Source organism: Haliaeetus albicilla, chromosome Z, assembly GCF_947461875.1.
Source record: "Haliaeetus albicilla chromosome Z, bHalAlb1.1, whole genome shotgun sequence".
NCBI classification, from domain to species: domain Eukaryota; kingdom Metazoa; phylum Chordata; class Aves; order Accipitriformes; family Accipitridae; genus Haliaeetus; species Haliaeetus albicilla.
Genome location: NC_091516.1, coordinates 32,030,934 through 32,055,596, shown reverse-complemented (window position 1 = coordinate 32,055,596; position 24,663 = coordinate 32,030,934). Strand labels below are relative to the sequence as shown.

The window sequence follows — 24,663 nt, the reverse complement described above, 5'->3', positions numbered from 1 at the left end:
ACACACCTACGAGGATGCCTTGACAAGCTGCTTGACTTCTCAGTAACTCTTTCTTGCTTTCTTTAGTGCAGCCTCCTCCAAACTCCCACACACAGGTATTCATCTCTGTAGTGGCAGCTGAGACCTGCAGGTGTTTGCTGCTATTGCCCTTTCAGAATAGACAGACGCTTGTTCCTCACTGTAAACATTTGTATCGTGGTGCTTGCCTGGCTAGTTACAGCCCAAATAATGATAAACCAGACTTTTCTTTTTTTAGCCCCTTGCTGTCATGCATTAATTCTCTTTGCAAATAGGCATTTCATACTGGAAATAGCTTAAACGAGATCACTCTCTGGTGATTATTTTACTAGCACTATCTTTTAGCAAATGTTTCATATAGGGAGTCACCAGAAAAGTGTATTATGCAGTTGCCAGAAATACCGCATTCTACAGTATTATGCTCACACATGAAGGAAGGACTATGCCTAGCAGGCAAGATGGTCTTTGCCATTTCACTACTGTAATACTAATGCTGTTTCACTGCATTCAAACTGCTTGCTACTCTGACTTCACTAAGGAACAGCAGAGATCTGGATTGGGACTGTTTGCTGAGGTCTATAATAGTCCCAAGTGTCAAAACTGTTTCTCAAAAGGGGGTTTGACCTTTTTGTGTAGAGAGAAGATCTGAAAGCTGGGTATTTTTAAAATTGGCCTGGAACAGCAAATTGTGTAATCCTTAGTTTTTCTGGAAGTCTTCCTGGGAGGCTAAGAAGTATAATAACTTCTCACATCTTAACTGAAAGCACATGGGAAGTCTATGTTTTAAAAAGACATCCTTTCCCAAAATATCCACTTAACATTAACATTAAATAGAACTGATCAAGAAACAAAACATCAAGACACGAAGCCACAAAAATCTATGAAACTTCCTTGCAAATCTTTCTCACTCCCTCAGCTGTTTACTTTTTGGTACCATGATTCTGTTTCTTTAGTTCTTTACTCACCACCAAATTAGACAAGACCTGATTTTTAATTTTTAAAAAAAGCAGCCACCAAAGAAGCTAAAAATAAGAGACAACAATCTTTCTCCACCACTAGAGGTACAAAATGTGCCAGTATGAACTGCAAAGTCATTCACTGAGTGATTGAAACAAAAAACTTCAAAAAAAGAGGATGTTCTTCATTTGGAAAGAGTGGAAGATGAGAGTGGCCCAGGGCACTGTTTGAGAATACAGTGACTGTGAGCCAATGACACAGGCTATGCGAGTCTAGGATGTACTGTGCAGCACGTTTTCATTAGAGGCTGGGAAGTACCTCTGATCCAAGAACGTACAAAATCTCATTTGGAAAATACTGCTCACAGTCCTAGTGATGTCTGTACCAGAAAGAGACACTGAATCTGCTGTTTCACACACTGGAAGTCATGGGAGAAGGCTACTATAAGGAGAAGAAAAATGAAGACCCTTTTCTCCTGACAGTGTGCCACCTTTAACCCTCCAAAACAGCCCAGGAGGTGACAGGACTACTTTTTCTAAATACACTTGAGCGGTAAAGACTAGGAAGGGAAGAGAATAATGTGATCAAATAGGTGTACATTGGCCACGTTGCTGATAAAAAAGAAAACTGGCAGCCATTGAGGTTGGGGAGCAGCCTTCCGGGGAAAGCCCGTGCAGCAGGATCCTACTTATTTGCAACATCTACTTTGATGCAAGGGGCTGTGTGACAGGACAGGAGTGATCCAGGAGTTAGAAATTCAAGCTTCAGAGACACAAAACTGCTGCTATCCAATTTTGTGGTATACCTGAGAGACATTGGAGAAGCCTGCCAGTGTTTTGCAGGCTGCTCCATATTTATTTATTTAACTAAAGTCTTTCTTCAGGACTTGCATCAGTCGCCTGCGTTTTTGTTTCCCCTCTTGCTGTATGATCTGGCTCTTGGTCAACTTCAGTTCCCACACTGCTCTGAGGCACTGAGGACAGGTGACAGGGCCAGATGTGCTCTGAGTGGCGTCACCAAACCCCAGTAATGCCACTGGCAGTAATGCCACAGACTGGTGCAGCTGGCTTGTGCACTTACAGCATTACACAGTTTGCCAGTTTGGAAGGTAATTATCACTGAGATAGACTGATGGGGATTGCTGTCCGCTCCCGTTGTCTGTCGGGTGTGACTGACTTCCTAAGATCTCTCAGGAATTTTTGCCAAACATAACTTCTCTTTAGGGGCTTAGGACACTGTTAATACCCTTAACATCTCCTCCTCTTTTCCACTGGCCGACTAAAATTTTTATGCGGTTTGGTGCCTCATATAGAAGGGACTGAAGTGTTAATGAGTGTTGGAGTTTTCTATTTGTCTTGAGGAGGTCTGAGATTCTTGTAGCTCCTCCTACCCTTAACACCTACTGCATGGCTTCCTGCAAGAGTGGAAGGCTTGGGCTCGGTAACCTATGTTGCTTCTTCCAATCCTACACGCTATGCTCTCTTTAAAACATCTTACAAAATATGCAGAAGATTTTGAAGTGAAACCGTGTCACTGGACTTTATACTGAAACACATTCACTTGAGTTCTTCTGCCCCATCTGTACCAGAAGTGGAGGAAACTAATTTGTGACTTATGAACATCTCTCGCTTCAGGGCAAGTTGGACCTAAAGGAAGATGGAAACCTCACTAACAGCCCCAGTCTTTTGACAGATCCTTGTGCGGATTGTACAAGTGGAGGAAAGGAAGGAGTCCTTATTTTCTCCACTGTTTCTTGCGCTGTTGCATAAAGGCAAGTAAGTTATACAATAGCTAAATAGAGATTACACAACTGAGCTCCATAAATCTAAATCAGAAACAGTCTCTATCCTGCACTGGACAAACATAAAAATGTGGAAGGGTGAAATTCTGGTCCTAATGAAGTTAATGGCAAAGCTCTTGCTTACTCTGGTGAAATCACAGTTTCATCCAAAATCTTGGCTCATATTTAAAGCATATCCCTGTTAAGTTTTTCCAAATACTGGGATAAGACAATCTTCTTTTTTTTTTTTTTAAGCTTTTTGCTTATGATAAAGAAATGCAGAAAAGTATTTTAAGACCAAGGACTAAGCAACCACTTGCAAACCTGAACCGGAAGCCTAAAAGGGGCCTGATACACTATCTCTGTGTGCAAGAACGACTATTAGCAAAGTAGTTCTCCCATGCTTCAGTATCAATACTTTAAGCCACTGAAAGCTGCTGCTGAGTCATACTACTTGGGTATCAGAGGGCAAGATGGGAAACCCTGACCTGTGGGGGTCGGGAGTCCAAATAAAAAACCGCAGACATCAACAAAACAAATAAAAGCCACTAATGAACCTGAGACCTAAGCTCTGCAAGTAAATAACTTCGTGAAATGATCCACTGTGCTACAAGGACTGCAGTGCAACAGAGTGTCTCTGGAGCTGTTTGGCACACAGACCAAACTAATTACTTGACAGTTGTTTTATTTTGGCCTGGGGTGGACAGTAGTGTTGGGTAAGAAAAGCCACTGCAGTTTCTTCACGTCCCCAAGCTCATCTGGTCTGACTATTGAAAACTATTGCTGTTACACCGAATGCTAGCATGTACACCAGGGCTCCCCCCACCCACAAGATTCCTGCCTGATGAAAAAGAAAGGAAAAAAGAACAGAGGAGAAAAAGGAAAGCTTGTGCAATCAGGGCCCCATATCACATGTATTCCCAGCCCAAGGGTTATTTCTCTGCCTCTCTTCCCTGAAGCATCTCTTAACAACTGAGCTGATTCAATGCAGAATGTCATTAACAATCTAACAGGGAACAAGGACTGGGGATCATCCTTATCTTACAGAAGCAAGCTATAAATAATCATCTTGGGCAAATCTAACATCCTGACAGGGTGGTAGAATCCCAAAAAACTGATTCCATTGTATTAATAAAAACAAATGCTGAACCATTTCTTGAAGAGCTTTCTGGAGCTGTGTAATTCCTTCCAACAAACATCAGATAAAGCTGTCAAGGTTGGGGAGGAATTGCTTCTATGTATGTGCTTAAGCCTGAGCAGTTAAAAAGACTCAGCCTGCTATAAACAATTAGGTATGGTAGGTCAGTGCCATCCCAGTGTCATCGCTGACAGTTTCATTGCTTAGGCCTGCCATGGATATAAATCTCCAGGCAACTGTCTGAAAAGTCATCATAGCCATGACTGTTTCATGACCAGCTTTTGACCAGCCCACACATAGCCCAAGCAGGGCAGGCCAAAACCTCACAGGCTCAACTGTAACTTCCATCACTGTGAAATATGGTGGCATGGCAGGCCACGGTTGTCCCTCTTCTGCACCAGCTAGAAGCCAGCTGGCACATCAGGAGCCAGATAAATGGTCCTTCTTGTTTTTCTCACTGTGCAGAACAAGCAACTACCCAACTTTAAGTTTCATACCCATCCATCATACTGCAAGCTTACACCACCAACTTGTATGGAGTCAAGCTACTTTACATCTTCATTCATCCTCTCTGACACTTTTCTATGTCCCTCTCCTTTCATTCACGCTTGTTTAGTAACACCTCCCTATACTTACCTTTCCTGCCTTGTTTGTTCCCTCTCTCACATCCATGATTTCACCCTCTTGACACTACTCCCTTTCTTCTCCTTTGTTACACCCTGCACCCCACAGATCCTCCCTTGGCTTCAAAAAAAGTGATGAAGAGGGAGAGAAGAAGGAAAGATAAGAGCGATTCTGTATAAGAGGCAGTGAGAAATGCAGTGTACCCCTTGAATGAGGTCTTTTGAGAGGTACCCAAGGACTATCCAGGTTACCCAGAATTTCCTTTGGTGAACCACTGCCTCCGCCAGGTCAAGGGTCTTATTCTAAATTTGTGCTTCATTGGGTAGAAGCTTTGCTTGAGTGCTCATGTGTAAGACTCAAGGATTAAACCCAGAGGTACATGAGCAGGTAAGATGATGCCAGAGTCCGTACACTATCACATGCTGTGCCAGGCCTCAGTCCTTCCCAAGAAGTCCATAGGTTTACTTAACTTCCATCCCTTTTTGCAGGTATTTTTTCTGCAGCAGTGAGTTACTAAGTTTTTCCAAAAATAAGCAGAGCATTTATTGTTCAAAAATGCTGCCTCAAACTGTCAAGGCCTTTGCAAACACTTACTGTTAAGCATGTTAAGCTCATTCCTAAGTCTAATGACAAACATGGTAAACAGGTCCAGTCTCACTGAAGTACAGAACAGAGATGCGCCTCTAGTCCCAACAAGTATTGCTCATACTTCAGATACAAAATCAAGAAACCCTGGCCTTTGGTGCTCACTGCTGTCCTCACAAACACAAATAGAGGCAGTGATTACTGTTCTGTGTATTTTTCCAAGTTCTGAAGTGCAGTCATGCTTGTTTTACACTGACCAAATAGCTTGAAGTGCCAAGTTTCCAAAGTAACAAAATGTAAGAGGAATCTGGCTCATATATTTACTAAATACTAGGTTGGCCTTTGGAAGAAAAGACAAAGAACAGAGAAGACTGTTACTTCTCAGATGTTAAGTGAAACAACACCCAATAATAATTCTTGTGTGTAGGTTCCTCTGCCCTGTCCAGCCTCAGCTGGATGTAGAGACAATCTCTTTCTGGGCATCCCACAAATACTGATGCTGAGGAGACACTCTCCTTTATGGACACAGCAGCAGCCCAAATTGGGTGGCTAAGGATGAGGTCTTCATTTTATCTATAAGGAATTCACTGGCAACAAGTCATGTGAGAGGCAGATATAGAAAATGTGCTTAAAGATGCTGAGTGGCTTGTCTTACAGGATAAACTCTAGGGTTTATAAACTAACAGCTTGGCCACAGATTGCCTTCCTCAAGCCACAGGCACCTTAGCTTCAGTTCCAATCATGAAATTACAAATGTGGAAGGAAACAGCAAATGCTGCCAACTACATGACTTGCCACATAATACAAAGACAACATCAGCAACAGTAATTAATGTACACAGTCCTGTTTATCCGAGCGATCCTAGAAGCCCTTTGCAAACTTCAGAGATAATTTTATGGCAACGTAACTCAGGGAAAACAGCCTGGGCCAGAATAAACAAGGATGATGGGCTACACTTACCCACCACAAAACAACTGTTCAGCCATAAGCAGTAGGACTAAAGACCTGACTTCAAGCAGGAAAAACCTACTGACAGCCTTTCAGGTGCTGTGTATATAACAATTTCTCACCTCGTCTCTTCCTAAGTAAAGTAACTGGTCCAGTGCTGCTCTGCAGTATTTACACCTCCTCTAGTAAACTGAAACATTATACAATACACAGAAGTTACAATTTCCATTTGTCTTAGCAATATATAAGAACATATAAGAACACAACTTCAAAGTGTTGGGCCAAATTTGATTACCCACTCTTCCTTTTTATCTGCTCCTGCTTCTTCTTCACTAAAGCCAAGCAAACATGCAAAATTTCTGCCCAGAGAAAGAGACCTTTCTGTGATTTATTATTAGAATATAAAGCCAACATATATAAACAACAGGACATGTTAATCCTACTCTGATTAACAATCTCCAAATTTACCAAAACTTTGTAGGTCAAACCCAGGTTCTCCATATGCTAGCCTCTAAATTACCTGACAGACAGATGGTTGAGTGTAAAAGCAGAATCAGTCACATCAATGTGGTAAGATGACTGAACAAGACCTAGGTTATTACCAATTACAGCAGTTCACTTACCCTATAGTAGTCCGTGCTGTACACATCTCTAGACATTCCAAAATCCCCAATCTTCACCAGTAGGTTCTCACCAACTAGACAATTCCGGGTAGCAAGATCCCGATGCACAAAGTGCTGTGATGCCAGGTAAACCATACCAGCTGCAATCTGCTGGGCAATGTGAAGCATCTGGGATTGAGTCAGCTCAGCAGGACGGTTGCCTTCTGCCATCAGTACTGCATCTGGTCCATGCGCCCTGCCCCAAAATACAAGCTAATTAAGTGATAGGCCATAAGCTGGGAGGTGAAAGGCATTAGTGAGCCTAAAACCACACAAGTAACTTGCTCAAATATAGTAACAAAAAGGCCTACAAATTCATTGATGACATAGGTGAAAATTTGTATCTTGGCTTTTTTCATTTACTGTTTTCCTTCATTGCGTGAAAGACAGGTGGTATGAAGAGCATTACACAACAGGTGTTATATTACTTACAGAAGTTAAGACACATATATTCATAATAATACTGCTTTGTCCAAAACCACCACCTTTTTCCTGTTCTATTCTGGTAATCTTTTCTGGAGAAAGACTGGCAAATGTAGCTGTTAGGTAACTGAGGAAAACCTTATCACTCTGTAAGAGTGAATGGTAATGAAGTGGCATGCATAGCGTCACTTTTCCTATGACCAGCATTCCTTGATTTCTACAGGGAGACAGGCCATTGACCCTTCCATCTTTTCTTAAAGAAGAAAGAGCTAACTTCCTTCTGAGATGCAATCTGACCAACAAGGGCAGCAATTTCAGATTTACACTTCTAATTTCCTATCCAAAAGCACAGCAGGAAACCCTTTTTGCTTATTTTATCACCAAAGGTGAGTCCTGCCTGAGATAAGAATTCCTGACAATAGGAAGAGGACACAAAACATGCACTATTTGGAACAACTAAACAGCTTCAGAAATACAAGCTTTTAAAGACCTAGCAAGTCCCCAAGATACAATAATCGACTGATGAATGAGAAACTTGTATACACTCCAGCAGAAGAATAGCCGTTCTGCATTTGGAAAGCCCAGCAAAGTAGTGGAAAACATGTGCTTCAGCCATCTTAACTCTGCTAGCTCTGGTATACATGTGTAACATCCTAATATATTGAAAATACAGACATAAACATTCCTACACACAACATTTTATAGTAGGCATTACTAGCTAATCCTTATCCAATTAATGAGGTCATCTGGCAATCATTCCTCATTTGACACACCTTATAGTATTCTGAATATCCCTTTCCATCCATTCCATTATTCTGCATTTTCAGAAGCCTTTTTTATTCTATTCCCGCAGACTATTCTAAGAGGCCACCTCTCCTCTTCCCTCCTCAACCTTTTTTTTTTTAATTTGGAAAAAGACTCTAGAACTGATTTTTATTTTCTCTCAAAAGTTCTTCTTTCCTACAAAGAGGAGTTTCAGAGAATCACCTTTCTAATCAACAGAGGTGAGGCCTTAATTCATCCCTAGGGGAAGGGCACAGGAGTTTGGAAAAGAGTTGTAAATTAATCAAAATCTGTGGGATCAAATCTGACACTACCTATTAGAATTATGAAATTAAAATTGCCCCAAGGAAAGAACTTCATGAGCAAAGTGACAGATGGGAGAAAGAAATGAAGGAGGGTGTGTAGCATTGCTGGGACTGCACCTGCTACCAGCCGAAGAGCTCTCTGCCACAGAGTACATAAAGGCAGCCATGCAACTGGTCTGGGTTGGGCAGGAATAAACGGCAGGATATGAAATCTCCAACCAAGACTCATAGGCAAATTCCTATTGAAAAGCACTGTACCTTTTCATTGCATGGATTTTTTTAATGACTGCTCTCAGACATGAAGCTCTGAGTTGCTGAATTAAGAGAACTCTTTATCTTTCGCTAGCTTCCTTGTGGACATGGTCTGTATCTAATGAAACTTTTGGATTATTCTTAAAACTCCATCCATCTTGCTTGTCCTCTTGGTATTGGCTGTAAATGAGGTGCTCCCCAGTGTCTGCAACAGCCAGAAACACTGACAGAGATTTCTTTGGATCCACATCAGTCTCCATGAGCCAGAACAAGCACAGGGCAGGCATGACTTTAAGGCTTTAGTCCTAGATCTGAAACAGCCTCTGGCTGCATGCAGACAGCACGGCTCACTTGGGTTAAATTGCCGCTTCGTTTTTCCCCGGCAGCCTTTGGTGGCGCTGCAGGGTAAGAAATACAGGCTCTTACAGCCGGCTTACAACTAACCTCTGATCTGCAGCACAAGCTGCAGCAAATGTGAGAGGAATGACAAATTGGACCTTAGGTTTAACAGCTTGTCCCAGCGTAATCATTTTATGTTCTAAAGACAAGGGCTGATTAATAATTAAAAAAAAGGAAAGACCTGAAGTAGGAAATATACTGTCTGCTAAACTACCTTTCTGTACAATAATTCAAAAACAGAGTTACAAGGTAAGAAAAGGCCAATCAGAAACAATATATTTAAATCCTCCGCCAGAGAGACAATCAGTCTGGGAAAAGTAGTAGTGTTTGCTCTGTGTCCCAGTTCAGGCGCCAGTCTCCCTGCCAAACCTGGCAGCCCTGCCAATACGGGAGGATGCTAGTTCATGTCATTTGCTTTTGTGGTGTGGCTATTTGTTCAGCAGAGATTAGAAAGACAGCAAACTCATTTCACGTAGGCTTTCAAAAATGCATAAATGGTGACACTAGCAGTCACTAGCCATTTCAGACAGATAGAAAATCTGAACCCATTTAAAGGGACATCAGTTTTGTTTGGTTTACAGCTTTGTCACAGATATCTTTCCAAAATGGTGGTACCCCTAGCTATCTTCAGCAGGAGAGATCTCAGTATATTGAAATGCCATTGTGAAATCCTTTAATGAAAATGACACAGAAGACCTTGAAAGAACAGTCCCTTATGCACATGTTTTTTTTTTTTTACCTAGGAGCAAAAGCTGTCTCTTAACTGCTTATTTTTATGTCAATGAATGCAGGCTAGTGGAAACGGCACATACACAAGGCCACTGTTCATAACTTCCTGGTTCATGAGTTACCTATTATTGTGAACCTTAGGTATCATCTATTTATTTATGACTGCTTTACTGCCAATTTTCAATTTCCAATGCACATTCCTGAACAGCTTCATGAAATAAAGCCTTAATCTGGACCCCAGGATGAAGCATTTTCCATTGCACTGAAGTTTCCACGGCTCACAGTTTTCTTGCTTCAGATTAATTGCAGTCTTTCCAAAATACTGAGAGGACGGAAGAGAAAAGGGGTTAGATTTCAAAAGCTCTTAGATGCCTACAGATAGCGATAGGTGTTGAGGGGGATCTTCCTAAGTGCTACAAGAAATCCTGCAAGAAAATTATTCCTACTGTAAGATTTATAACCAAACATTTCAGAAAAAACTGAAATATACTGGAAACAGTATTTCCTTGGTTCCCATTCCTTTGGTGCAAACCATAAGGCTTGACTTAATGGTACTTCCAAATAGGCAAATAAACAATAAGTCCTACATCCCAGTACAGAAGATGAGTTGCAGAGATTTGCTCTCCTAGGTGTCAGCATTTTCCAGAGGTAGTAGTTGATTTGACACTAAGTACCAGTAACACCTACCTTCTCTGCCCACTTCTGGCTCAGCAGCACCATACGTGTTTGTGGATTTACCTGAGGAATTTGTTAAGATCTCCATGCTTCATATACTCAAAGACCATGATGAGCGGATCACCCTCAACACAGACGCCATAGAACTTGACGATATGCTCGTGTTGCAGGTTAGTTAGCAGTTCTGCCTCGCGGTGGAAGTCCTTGCGGGCATTGTCGCTGGCATCCTTCAGTGTCTGGCAGAGAAAACAAAAACGTAAGGAAGGGGAGATGTTCGCAAACATGTGGGATGGCAATGTAAGGGTAAGATAAGGACACTCTACTGCAAAAAGGATGGAGGAAGTACTTCCTTAATAACTCTTTTAGAAATGCAGTTGGGATGTTTAAGTGCAATTAAATAATGGCCATACAATTTTCATTCTCCTGCTGCATGTCATGCCAAACAATGATTTTTCTTGTAAGAGGATGTAGGAATACTCATGATCTTACTGTGCCAAGTGTTTTCCAAACACAGAACAAATAAACTGATCTTATCCAAAAATATACTAGTACACAGCTGGTTCATACCCTTTAGCGTTTAACTCAGGCAAACCCTAGTATCCTGTTGGTATTTACCCATCTCATAAGTTCTTTAAAATAAAATTCTGCTTGCTTAAAATACTTAGTGGGAACACAGATGCATTCTTTATGTATTACTAATGTTGCTGTTGCTGATGTTGGCCCCTATGGTGTGCTATACATTAGGTAGATTTATACAAGGATACGTCCCTGGACCAGAACCTACAACCTGAGACTTCAGCCAGAAACTCCTTTGAAATTCAGTAAATCTACTCACCCAAGATTAAGCATATGTATAAGTAACTGGAAGATCAATCCTAAATCAATAGACAGAGAGGAAGTAGATGTAGATCAGAATTCTGGAGTGTCAATTTTTCTCACCCCCTTTTATTTATAGAGGTCTAAATTCTTGCATATTTTCATTTTGAAGGAAATGTATCAACACTGGATTAAATAGGAAGCTTAAATGTTGTATAATGAAATTATGCTAATTTAACTGCCACACATAGGCAGTTTCAGATCTCTTAAGAACTACACTTCCTGAGCAAGGAAACACTTTCATGCACCAAAAAAAAGCAAATTCTGACACCAGTTAAATGAGGAATAATTATAATTGACAATAAACCACTACTAGGCTCTACCTTTAAAAGATACTGTGGTTGCACTATACTAATTCAAACAACATTTTTAAAACAGTAAGAGAAAGATAGCAGGTTACCATTGTTCACAAATTATTATTCACAGAACCTGATGCCTGGGCTCTGTACCTCTGGATTTTAACTATACCTAGACTTAATACAAAGAAAGATGAGACACAAAAGTAGTGGCATTGTTTTAACTAAAGATGGTTTTTCCTGGCCATCTAGTCACTTTATTTTCTACCCCAAATTCATATACAGAGCATGGGACCAACCACACTTAACACAACAGACACAGAACAAGTTCATACTGTGCAATCATTCTGCCATCAAAAATGGGTTTTAGCTGCAGTAGTCACGGTTTGTTCAAGCTTTTTCTTCAACAGAGACAATTTTGTCCACTTTTCTAGTATTATACATATGCATGTGTGAAGAAGGGACTAAAAGATGACTGTTGGAGAAAACACTTGCTTTACTTGTGAAACTGCAACCGTAGGTCTTAAAAAATAAATAGCTGCCATAATAAGGTTCAGATGGGGGGACAAGAAGCAGGGCAGACTGGATAGCCACCTACCAAGTTCAGGGGCTTTTTCCTGTGGATTTCAGGCTCTATGGATCCTAGAGGCAATAGAGATCACGCACGCCACAGATGTCCCTTCCCTGAGGGACCCACTTGTGAATCTTATGTGTCTTCAGGCCCAGCACCCTTCTTCCACAAGTTTTACCAATAATGATGCAACAAGGATATTGCATCATCAAAGTTTCAAAAGCCATGATATATTAGTATACACAGCTATATCATCTAAGGTGGATATCAGATTGGCTCTGCACTACGGTCCCCACGCAATCCCATCTGAACCGAGTGAGGAATTGAAATGCTTCTGGGCTCTGGGATGATGCTTTAACATTATACAGGCACCAACCCACAGTCCAATCTATGCTATATAATGAATTCACTGGGAACAATTCTGTTGTCCCTTGAGTTTCCTCTGGTGGTTTCATGTGTAAAGCAATTGGACTGTAATTCTTCTCAACAACAGAATTAGAAAAACTATTAATATAAAAACAATTTTTAAATAATAGCAACCTGGAAAAAAATTCACAGGGAGAAGTATAGGCTGATAGTCTTTCCAGCAGGCTCTTTCCCTGGAAAGACAGTAAAAATGCTGACAGCTCTGCCGTGTGAGGATGGCATATTGTATATTTCAGAAGACGCTTTTTATCTCACAGAAACAGCAGAATTATCATATGACAGAGCAGTTGCCATGGCAATTACACATTTTCTGTCAAACAGCAAAATGCAGAAAGGTCTAAAATCCAGGTAAAACTCAGGCAGGGTTTCTACTACCAAGGGGCAACTTGAATTTCTAACACCCACCATTGCAAAACCCCCTTTTCATTATTTTGTGCAGCACACAGAATAGACACAATGCATGAGAGATAGCTGACACAATCAGGCAAGGAGGAGACTTGAAAGTGAAAAAATTAATAAGTACATTGAATTTACATAAAAATGGCATTGACTAATGCATTTAGCTTGTTCTCAGTGCAACAGAAAAAATAAAACCAAAATAAAACCATAAGAGCACAAAGAGAGAAAAAGACATATTCATTATTATTATCATTACTGACAAGTACGCCACAGCTCTGCATACAAAAGCGCTCTCACCAGTTGACAGGAGTTTTCCCCAGTAGAAATTGAGATACAGCCATGTGTACTTTCCAACCACTCAGGCCAGCAGCTAAGGAGGAGGGACACACTCCCCTGGGCAACAGCGGGACCCCCTCGCTGTTACAGGACCTCCACATCTGCTGTGTTCATCCTTGTGACAGTCAAGACTGCCACCCCATGCTTACTCTCCACAAAGTCCTTGCCCAGGTATCCACGTACTATCCGATCTCTGCAGACCTGTGCTCTGTAGCGAGTGCAAACTGGCCAGCTCCTTAGTCCACCCCAACACCACTGAGCTGCATTCACAGGTGGGTCAGAGCAAGAGTAGGGGGATGTGGCCCTCACCAACATCAGTATGACTTGGTAATGAAACTCTCATGACAGCTGTCCTTTATACAGTTTCAGCCTTCCCCTAAGAAAGCCTTGCCACTGCTCCCCATCACCATACAAGAGCTGAGTGGCGCATTTCCTCAAGAAATGAAGTGGTGATTTTGACTGTTCTCTGAACTGAAGACCCAAAGAGTTGGAAACCTTTGGTTTTCCTCTGCAGATGCCGTGGAAATGTTCTTCACCTCAAAGACATAGCAGTCTGCTAGCTGAGCACCACCCTGGAACAGCACAGGGTGAATCCCCCTCCAGCCTCACAGGGGAGCCAGAGGCAGCTGCTAACCTGTGCCCTGACAGTCATCCTCACCTCCAGCTCCAGACAGATTAAACTAGTGCAAGACTATGCCTGGGGATCCAACCCTATGAGGAGACAGTACGAATCCAGGCCTGAACAACTACTGTGGCGCGGCAAAATGGCCTGCAAGGAAATGATAACTTTTCCTTCCTCCACCCTCTGTTCTCTAAAAGTGCCTGCAGCAAATGGTGTTCTGATGTGATGTGCAAACTCTCCCAGGGGGAAGGCTAGTACAGTGCCCATGCAACCAGCTTAACCTGTGGTTAAGCTCTCTGCTCACCCGGTTTGACCCACAGAAAGCATTTCCAAACACTCAGTGCTCCCCCAAAAAGCCTAACAGTCAAAACAAATTTAAACAGATTGTTTTTCTCCTCTTCCAAGGAGCAAAAGCTCAAGCACTTTTCCTTGTTTATGCTAAGCCTGATTTTATGTCTTCCCAGATTTTTCTGGGACTCCTAGCTCCTAAATAATTTGCTGCAGCAATGTCAACATTTCGGATACCAGCCAGCCAAAAAGGAGAAGGATGCATGTTGAGTCAGATGGGGTGATGCTCAGGGCCAGGTGTGAACCACGCAGTTGCCCAGCACCCAGCAGGCACAGGCAGCCAGTGAGGACCACCAGCCATCCTGATCCACCTTGTGCGGGTGAGACTGTGCCTCCTCACTGCCAAAATCCTCCTGGCACCACCTTACTCCTCGCCAAGTACATATTCCCACTGGGCTCACCAAATCTATTTCACGGAGACAGGTGTGTTGTGGTTTTGCCCATGGGGGTGAAGGTTTCTAAAGCCCTTGCTGTGTGCCAGGAGGAGCTGCCCTCTACTGCTGGCATCCATGTCTGCTCCTCTAAGACTAATACAAAAAAAATCACACGTTTCCACTGCCAAACCCCGTGCCCAGCAGTGTGGTCCAGACACAGTTCTCTGGTTAGCTCTCTGCACACCAGTGAGGTCCCATCCCTTGACCTCCACTGTGACTGAAGGATACCTGTGAGCCACAGTTAGTACCATGGTGAAAGAGAGAAGTGCTAGGCAATTAACCCCAATCAATCCAATGGCACTGCTCACCAAAAACTTTGCTCTTTGATGGCAGCCAGTCACATCTTCAAGAGCCAATGTGAGAAACATAAAATGGGCATAACCTGTCCAAAAAGTTTGACAACTGGTGCAGAAATCTGATAGATTTGTCATCTAAATCCATGAAGACATCTATCTCTTTAAAGGCTCAATGCACTTCCTTGTGAATTACACTGAGACAGAGCAGCAGAGAGCAATCATGGTGCAGCATTTAACAGCAGAAGTGCTAGACTCCATTTGGTCAGGACTTTCAAAGGGAGCAAGTAAACGGAAAGACTTTTATTTTGCTATCCAGCAGTTCCCTGAAGCGATAGAGGATCTAGCTTCACCAAAATACAGTAGAAAATTCATTCGGATCTAGTTTTGTCATCTCTTATCTCTTGCTTTCTCCGTCTATGATACATACCTTCAGGGCTTAATTTTTTCTCACCAGTCAATGTGACTGAACAACTCCCAGGTATCAAAAAGCTTGTAACCTTGGCAATCCCCCAAAACCTGTTATTTCTGATGGAGCAAGAAAGCACTCTACAAGTCCATCGCCCTCTCATGTTCTCTCACTGCCAGATCCAAAACTCTATTCCTTGTTCCCAAATTCAAAAAGATGACCTACTCGATATCTTTTACTGTATGGTTTGATCCAAAATGTACACATGGTTGCTTAATTGTGACTGGTCACATAAAATTATTTTCTGATCCCTAGGCACAGCCCCAATTCTAAATGTGTATTCCTCCTGCAATAATGAGATACTTCAAATGCTGAACACCTTGTTCAGCTTTTGGCAGAACACTACAGATGGAGATAAGAGATTGTTGCCAGGGAGACTTTGCAGACTCTTAAAGTGTAGTTTCACCGATACTGTTTTCTAGCATACATCCATAGCTGAGGTCAACAACCAACCACAGCCCTTCCATTTTGGTGGCTTAGTACGGTGAAGCAGATTTGGTGTCCAGGCTCTGAGATCAAGCTGGAAATCTTCTTACTCCTTGGTAGGTTCCCAATGTACCACGTAGTCTGTGCCCTTTAGAAGAACCAAACAACCCCCTTTTTTTTCCCCCAGAAATGCAGGAACTATTCTGTATACTTGAAACTCCAAGGTTATGGCTGTTTTCATGTAGCTTCCTCCTCCTCTGGACTATACTTTGGGAGAGTTGGCTGGAGCTGTGTAATCAAAGGTCACTCCTCCAGGTATGACATATCACGACTTCCAGATTTCTGTCCAGCCAGTGTTTAACAGCACATGACAATATTATCCACAAGTTTGTTATAACATTCCTGGCAGCTATATTAATGACAATTAGCCACAGATAATTTCAGTGGCTGACTAAAAGAAGAGCACAATCCTGAGAAAGAAAGGTCTTCTTTGACTAGCAATTATACACATAACCTATCCACTTAGCTAGTATTAAATTATTTTTTTAGACATAAATATATGTATTTTTAATGACCTAGACATTATTTTTCACTAATTATATTTTAGATAGATCATAAAAGATTTTGCCCCTTTGTGACACAGTCTGTTTCCCCCCTTCTCCTTATGAAATTCAGCTCTCATTTTATAATCCCCAGCAAGATCAAATATTGCATTCTCTTAACACTCCATTAGCCTAGTGAACCCTTCCACATATATCAGAGCAGTTACACTGGGCTACGGAATAGGCAAACACGATCATTTACAAATAAAATAGCATTAGTTGCAACCATGAATTAATAATGGAAACCCTAGATTCTTTTACCTTCACTGCCACCAAGATCTTGTCCTGCTCAGGACAGAGGTTATAGCATTCTGCCAGAAAGACTTTCCCAAAGGCTCCTTCTCCCAGTTCTCTTTTGAGAACGATATTGTGGCGCTTGATGTGCTGCACAACTGTGAAAAGAAGACAAAACAGAGGTCAGAAGTGAGCTGCAAGTCCAGGATGGGATGGGGTCCATGCTTACAGGCACATGGAGACAGGGTTGCTTGTAGAGTAGGGCGCATGTTGTGGAAGGAATCAAAGTGCCCATGTGTCATTCATTAGTGCTTTGTCCAAAAAGACCAAGTTAATATATTTATATTTGGAGATTAGTGCATTTGCTGAATAAGAAGACATAGAATTAAGAGTCACCTGGGAAAAGGCCATTTATCAGCGTGTTAGGATGACTGCTGCAGAGCATACATAACAGCCAATGTGGCTTTTTTTAAAACATGAAGACAAAGAATCAGGAAACAGCCAAACCTTTCTCACACCACTTCTATTTTTGTACCTCTAACAATAGCTGAACTCTCTTGTCCAAAGCCAAAAAGTTTTGAAATTAACCTAATCCAAGAAAAAAAAAGTGCCCTCTTTCAACTAAAGCCAACTTACTTTTTGGTTCTCTTACCACTTGTTCAACTGCTTTCCCTCTCTGTGCTACACTATAGTTACAATAAGACAGAAATTTCATTCTCGCAAACATGATTTACAGTATTGCTCTGAAGTAAAAGAAATAAAAGATGGACAAAGGTTTGAGTCAGCATAGTGGACAGAGCCTTAGCTGAATTGCTGCCCAGAATCAATTGATTCAGACGTTAAAGTCCCTGAGCATTTTTGTTCAACTCATTTTACATTCTCATTTCAGCACAAGCTTCCACTAAAAGATGTAATATTTAAATGACTGTACCAAATTTTGTAGAATACATTACCAATTTGCAATGTTCAAGCTAAATAAAGCAGCTGTAAGGGCAGTTTAACTGGCCAACTCCACAGGGTTGACAGCTTGTGTTGCTGAAATTGTACAAAACAGTCAGCATCTACTGATGAATTTACCCTCAGTGCACTTAGCTGCTTTTGCAAACACTGAAATTTAACCCTACCTGGACAAAGCCTATTTGCAGCTTAAATCCTAAACACAGGGAAGTAAATAGCAGTGCACAGGCATCAGGCCAGCTTCTGCAAAGGCATGAGTCTCAGCTCAGCTGCTTAACTGCAGGGACCAGGATTGAACCGTGCCAATAATTTAGGATATATTCAGATGCAGACCAACCCCTGCCTCCATGCTTGGCCACAGGCCTATTCCAAACTGGGTGACTACTTATGCAGAAACCACCTTGCCTCCATTACTAAAAGACAGAAAACTGAGTGCTGCTGGTAACAGCAGTGGGGAGAAATGGCACAGACTGTCCCCATTGCTGTCAGCAGCATTTGGAGAAAGGGCCCACAGTCTACAAGAGAAAAACATGTGTGTCCCACAACCTGAACCTACAGTGACGTAAACTGAGTGCACTGCATATAAATGCACTTTGTGTCCATGCGCATGCAGGCGAGGGGAGCCCAGTGCTGGAGCAAGCCAGGAGAGTGAGAGACGTCCCCAGGCACCTGCATCATGAGTCTGCCAGGTAGGCAGTGCACCCAAGGAGCAGACCTCCACCAGACCCAGCTGGCACCTACCAGAAACCCCCAGGTCAGCATGCAAGCAAGCCCACCATGCCCTGGGAGTAGAGTGAGGAAAGCCAGCTTCTTCCCATGCCACACCAGACCCGCAAGGGCTTGCTCCTGTCCCTGCAGCTGGCAGCTGCAGGGGTGACATTGCCCACCCCCTCCTCTGACGCCAGGTCTCCCAGCAGAGGCTATACATCCCATTAATAACCAAGTACACGTGAAACGAGACTGCAAGGTACCAATGTTTTTCACTCTTGTCAAACTCTGGTCTAGCGTAAGACTAAGTTTTATCATGATGATGCATTTATATGGGTATGCTTGCTTTGGCCAGCTACCTGAGCAGCTCCCCTGCAGTCAGAAGGAATTTGCTTTGTATTTTCACTTCCTCCACAGCACTGGCTTTTCAGGTAAAGCACAAAATGCAGTCAGCACAAGACAGGCCTGAACCAAAACACAACTTTTCCCCACGGACGCAAGTTAACTGGCATTCCTTACCTCTGCTAATACTGGTCACAAGGCAGACAATCAGGGAGGACCGCTGCCCCGGCACGCTGCCCGAGCACGGGAGCACGGCACACCTTCGTGACCTGTGCTTTAAAAAATGCTTACTAATAAATGAGTAGTCCCCTCTACCCCCTGCCAAAGCTGCCATTCAACCCTGTCTCTTGAAGAATTCTTCTCTTTCCCTTTGCCTGACCAGTATCACCAGGACGATGCCTCTCTTCCTTTCATAGAGAAGTTCAGCTCCATGTTACCAGTGTCACCATCTTAAAATGTCCACAAAGCCCACAGACAGGGAGTAGGGCTGAGATCCTGTCCTACTGGCATCAGCAGCAAAACTACAGCAGAGGCAGTTTTCACTTGCTTCTCTCCACAGCTGCCAAAGACCTGGTGATGAACAGTCAGCTTTCTGAATTTTGTGGGGTTCCTCTCTATTTGGAATCCAGCACACCCCTAATGTTGGCCCTAGCAGTACAAAAGTTTTTTGTGAAGTTCCTGGAGGAATTCACAAACAATAGAGGAAAAAATAAATAAGAAACATATCAAATACTTCTCTGTAGTACACTTACAGCTGCTGCTAAATGCTCTTATATAAACCAAGCATTTGAATAAACAACCCATCCCATAGAACAAACTGTCAAAACTGAAACACAGCAAGCCGCAAAAGAGATCTGCACAGAATATATTTGCAACTTGTCATGCTCTATCCATCCCTGTTACCTTTCTGAGCTGCACCACGTTACTAAACAAATAAAAAAGGACAGTAAATGTGACTAAATGGGCAGAGATTAAATATAACAACAATGTAAGTAAATCAAACACATATGATGTGACAGAAATACAAGCTAAGAAAAAAATCCATTTAGCACACTCAGTGCCCCAGCCATAATGACACCATCTTCAGTGGGAGGAGATTTCAGCAGAAGATACACTGAAAAATTCAGGTCAAAATCTGCTTTCAGTTAGTATCAGGATAAAGCAAATTATCTCTGTTTAAATCCAAGAGATTATCCTGGATTTGCGTTGAAGAAACAAAGCAGAATTTGGCCAAAGAGGTGGCATAACTGGTTTAGCAAAGAAGTGGTCTCATAAGGTTGTCTCACTGGCAAAGATATACAAACATTCAAAGGGCAACTAAGTATTTTCCTCCTTTTGACTCTAAACGGTGATTGCCTTTGAGCTGCCATTTATACTTTTAAGAACACATCACTGCTGGTTTAAAAGATCTTGTCTAATTACTGTAAAAAATACATTACATTAAGCTAAAATGTAAGTTGAGTTGAAACACTTAAGAGAAAAATGAAACATAAAATATGAAGTGAGACCAAGCAAATTAAACAAAGGTAAATGCTGAAAAGAGGCTGTGGTGTTAAATAATAACCACATGGCCATGGCCATAGAAGCAGGGTGCTCCCACAGATGACTGCAGGGAATCGGCTGGCAACAGGGAGCACAACTGCAGAAAAGGGCTCTCTTCTCATCTCAAGGTCTTGGAGACATCCTACCAACAGAGCTGGACTTCTAGGTGCTTCCCTCACTAACAAACAGCACGTCACACTGGAAATGATGCCTCAGAGGCTTATCCTGCAAACACTGTCTGCAGGCATGGACTGCACTCCCCAGGTAACCTATCTTTGATGACGAGGCTGAACAGAGAGGGTCACACCATGTTCTGGAGTGGGTACCAGCAAAACAGGCAACTTGGGATCACCTCACCACACTGAATTCACCCAGCTGGATGTGACTGATTCCAGCCACGGACAGCAGGACACTCAGCAGTATAAATTATCAAAATGTTTCTGCACGTAATTAAAAAGTGAAATGCTGTGACAGACTGAAAGTGTTTTTCCCTTCGTCACAAACAATAGATCTGGACATTTTACACCACATGTGACCGTTACACCACCTAAGCTGACATTCTACACAGCATGGAGCGTAGTATTGATTTAAATGACTTGTGCTTGGCAGAAGACTGCCTCCAGAAAGTGGCTGTGCCAGTCTTGATTTGAAAGTCTGAACTATTCACTTGCCGTAATGTGTAATCATTTTCATTGCTAATAAAAATGCATGCCTTTTTCTTTGTCTCTTAATTTTTAGCTTGTCTGGCTTGCCTCTCCCTCCCTTGGGTTTTAGGAGACTTTCTCTGCTAGTCTGACAGCCTTTTAAGGTCTAGTATCAAATATACATAATCAACACTCTTCTTGCTCTTCTTGGTAAGGCAAAGAGATGGAAGCCCCTCCCAGGAAAACATTTTCTCCCATTCACCAGTAATTTTCATGGCTCTTCTCTGGAAAAAAATTCAACAACCTTTCAAAAGAAGTTGTTTCCAGTTGTTTTTCCGAACGGGAAGCCACGTTCTTGTATCACTGTCTACAAGGTTGTGATAAATACGTAAAATCAGCTCCCTGTATCTCTGCACATCCAAAGATCACACTAGTCCTTTTAAGGCTGGGTTTCTTAAAGAGCACAAAAATTAAATAGTTATGTAGTATGCATGAGTGTGTCTCATCTTGAACACCTCACTCAGTTATGATATCACAAGTGCTCTAAGTTCCAGATGTGTTCCCATATTCCTCATGAGAACAGCAGAGCAGAGATCTGTCCTTATGGAGAGGCTGCAATATGGACTCACTGATGGACAGTAAGAGCCACAGCAGATAGGCTCCATCATCACTGCTCACTGAACTACCAACACTAGAAGATCCTATCGTGTTGCATGCCCACTTAAATCATCTGCTGAGTCTGCTTTCTAGGATACTATTCAAAATTTTGCTAGCAGTACACATGTGGCACAGTCCTGATGAAATGTGTTGTGCCAGGACTCTGAGAAGAGAATGAGGATCTTAAAGATGCCAAGTAACCAGGCAAGGTAATATTAAAAACATATTTACAGCTGCATAAGAAAAAAGCAGCCGCAGAAAACACTCAGCTTGTGATGTGATGTGAGGTGCCACAGAAAGACATTTTGCGAGTTTCTTCATTTCTTCTCCCACCATTTCTCTTGCAGTTGTGAAGACTCAAATATTTCTAAGAACTTACTAGAAAAAACAGGTGTAAATGGCTGGGTGACTGTTCAGATAGTACACCAAATTTGTACAGCATTTGTCATTCATATAAAAGGAGGGATGGAATTTCAGAGAGAATTCCATAGCAGGAGGACACAAAATCACTATAAACAGCAGACAGCAAGTCTAGCCCAATGACCATTAGATTCTGCAGCAGCAGCATCTTGACAGTTCTGCATGCTATTGCCAGAGCAGAAATTTTGGCACATTGAGATATCTACTCTCAAATATGGCAATAAAAGACAACAAGCACTTTTTTAAAAAAAAAAAAACAAAAACAACTTTTTAACCTGTCAGCATTGCCTGGATGCAGAAATGGGCCAGCTCAGTTCTGAGATTGTATTTCTGATTATTTGATATATTTATCTGACACAACATTCATTACTTATTATTCTCTACATATCTTTCTGTAGTGCTATTGTTGTTTAATTTTTACCATATAGCAGCAACAAATTCTCATGCAAGACCTGTGCCCAGCTATTGTAGGTGCAAACAAACAAGCAGCATGTTTTCATATACATAGTCCACACCTGAGATTCAACTCACATCTCTTTAACAGAAAGAAAATAAGCCAACAGAAAACCTGTTCCTCAGGTACTCTGCTCTAAATGAAAGGTGCTGGTGCAGGTTATAGAAAACTGAGTATGGAGAATCCACAGAAGAACAAGGTCAGAAAGGCACTTGGGCCTTGTCACATTACCTATACAAGTATGGTTTCTGAGTAATTTTGAATTTTGTTTTGTTTCTTTGAAAAAGAACAGTTTAATTCAACAGTTGTAAAACAGTTATCCCTGAGTGGCGATCAGTGATTTGCTAGACTTTTCACAGGCATCAGACCCCAAGTAGGCTTTGAGGAGACATTTAATGGGCAACTTTAATAGGCAGTGGTCTTCCTGGAAGAACCAGAGACATTTATGAAAGGCAAACCTGTGAGTACTCACAGAAATGGCATAATTCCCAGGCATCTCCTAGCTGTCAAGAGCTACATCTGATGATAAATCCAATAAACCTGTGATGCTGCAGCTTAACCTTTCAGTTGCTTCATTTACAACTTAAATCCTCACAGGATCCATACTTTAAACCCCAGAGGTTCTATTGTCTTGGCTGAGAATTAGACTTCCCTTTGTGACAGTGCTGCAGCTCCTGGGAGGATGCCCAGTCCTCCTCCACCTGCCCGCACCGGCAGGAGCACCACAACTCTTGCCCACTGTAAACTCATTTTGCTATAGCTGGCGTGGCTCTTCTCTGGCTGAAACTCAAGTGTTTGACGTCTTTTGGGGTTAATATTTGATTCCTGGTGAGGCATTTTATCTTACTCTTTTGTTATGGTAACTGATTTGTTTTAGTTGGCCAAGATCCTCTCAGTTTGGCTACAGATAGGCATATTGCCATATTTGATTAGATCCTTATAATCAAATAAGAGCTACTTAATAATAAATTATAATAACAATGCTATCATTGTTTTAAATGCATGAGCCTTATGAGCTAAATTCACCCTTCAGGAAAACAAGAATAATAAAGTCAACAGTTTTTCCAGGCATGAATTTGCCCTTGTGTACAAAAACTAAGGTATACAAGGCCCTCAAGCCTTAGCAACCCGAAACTGTTTTTTATTTCAATAAATATGTATTAAATATGGATTTGATCTGTTACATGCTAAAACAATTGGGATATATCAGAATAACTGAAAGCTAAATTTGGTGCTCTGTGTTCAGAATAAATAGCAGATATTAATTGCTCTGTATTTCCCTTTCTACGCTGCTTCCAGCCTACTAACAGCTTTTCAGCACAGTATGGTAAATCAGCTTTAAGCAGAAAACTGTGCTGGAATTTGGAGCAAACATTGCCTTTGCAGATGTGTATATACTTAATTTGTAAATGACAATCTCAATGCACTTCTTCCAAACAATTAATGATTGTAAAACTTAAAGACTATTGTGCATATGTTGCTGTAGAAAACCTCTGCTAGTATTATCTTATTGTGGCAAATCTGGTCCATCTTCTATGTTAACTGGAGACAATGATCTCACCACCACCACCACCACCCTTCTCTTAGCTCAGACCAGGAAATCCTTTCCCTTCAGCATGATACTAATCTTTAGGAATCTTCCGTGCTGCAGAAAGAGAAGCACTCAGCAAAGGATGGGGAAGTACCATGTAGCATATCTCATATATTAGATGCTTGCTGGGGAGAAGGGCTAATAAACTGTCTTCAGAGTATTAACTCTTTTCTACCTCTGTTTTCAGAAACAGGCATAGTCTGAAAAGCATCCCAGGATTCCAGTGTGAAAAGCAGGACCTGAAAGAAACACCATACATTCAGAGACTAAGCCATATTCAAGATTGGCCTAAGCGGGTATAAAGGTGAAATTCAAACAAAATTGCCCTATTTTTGATGTAGGTTTCTCTGCTTTGCTTTTTCTCTTCTCGTTTTAAAAAGAAAAAGAAATAATTTTGTACCTCAATATAAGGGAGGACAGAAGGGTTTTACTGGTGCCCTTTCAAAAGGAAATATGAAAAGTAAATGGAGCTTTCAAGCCTGTGAAGCAATAAATCATGTGCTTAGCTAACAGTCTCAAATTCTATCCCCTTGTATAAAAGTTAAGCACATACTTAATCTTTACCTATTGCTGAACTGTTTTACTAAAAGCTAGCATACCATCTGATCTGCCATGTTAGATGGGTAGGTCTGCCTTGTTGCAGCTAATTGTGCTGGAAAGAAAAGGGAACAATAGAGAAAATATTGCAGGAGTGGGAGAGAACCCAGTCTTCTATATATCATTTTTAAGCATATTATT

At 41.7% G+C, this 24,663-nt stretch overlaps 1 protein-coding gene across 2 annotated transcripts in view; it reads right to left on the bottom strand.

The window, feature by feature from the left end:
• Positions 1 to 24,663, bottom strand: part of NTRK2 (neurotrophic receptor tyrosine kinase 2) — a 208,409-nt gene that overhangs the window by 38,008 nt on the left and 145,738 nt on the right. For both annotated transcript variants that reach the window (XM_069776835.1, XM_069776828.1), the window contains 3 exons: positions 16,638 to 16,768; positions 10,342 to 10,514; positions 6,674 to 6,908 (listed from right to left, as the gene is read on the bottom strand). In XM_069776835.1, the coding sequence (XP_069632936.1) occupies positions 6,674 to 6,908; positions 10,342 to 10,514; positions 16,638 to 16,768 (539 nt within the window). The remainder of the gene's footprint in view (positions 1 to 6,673; positions 6,909 to 10,341; positions 10,515 to 16,637; positions 16,769 to 24,663) is intronic.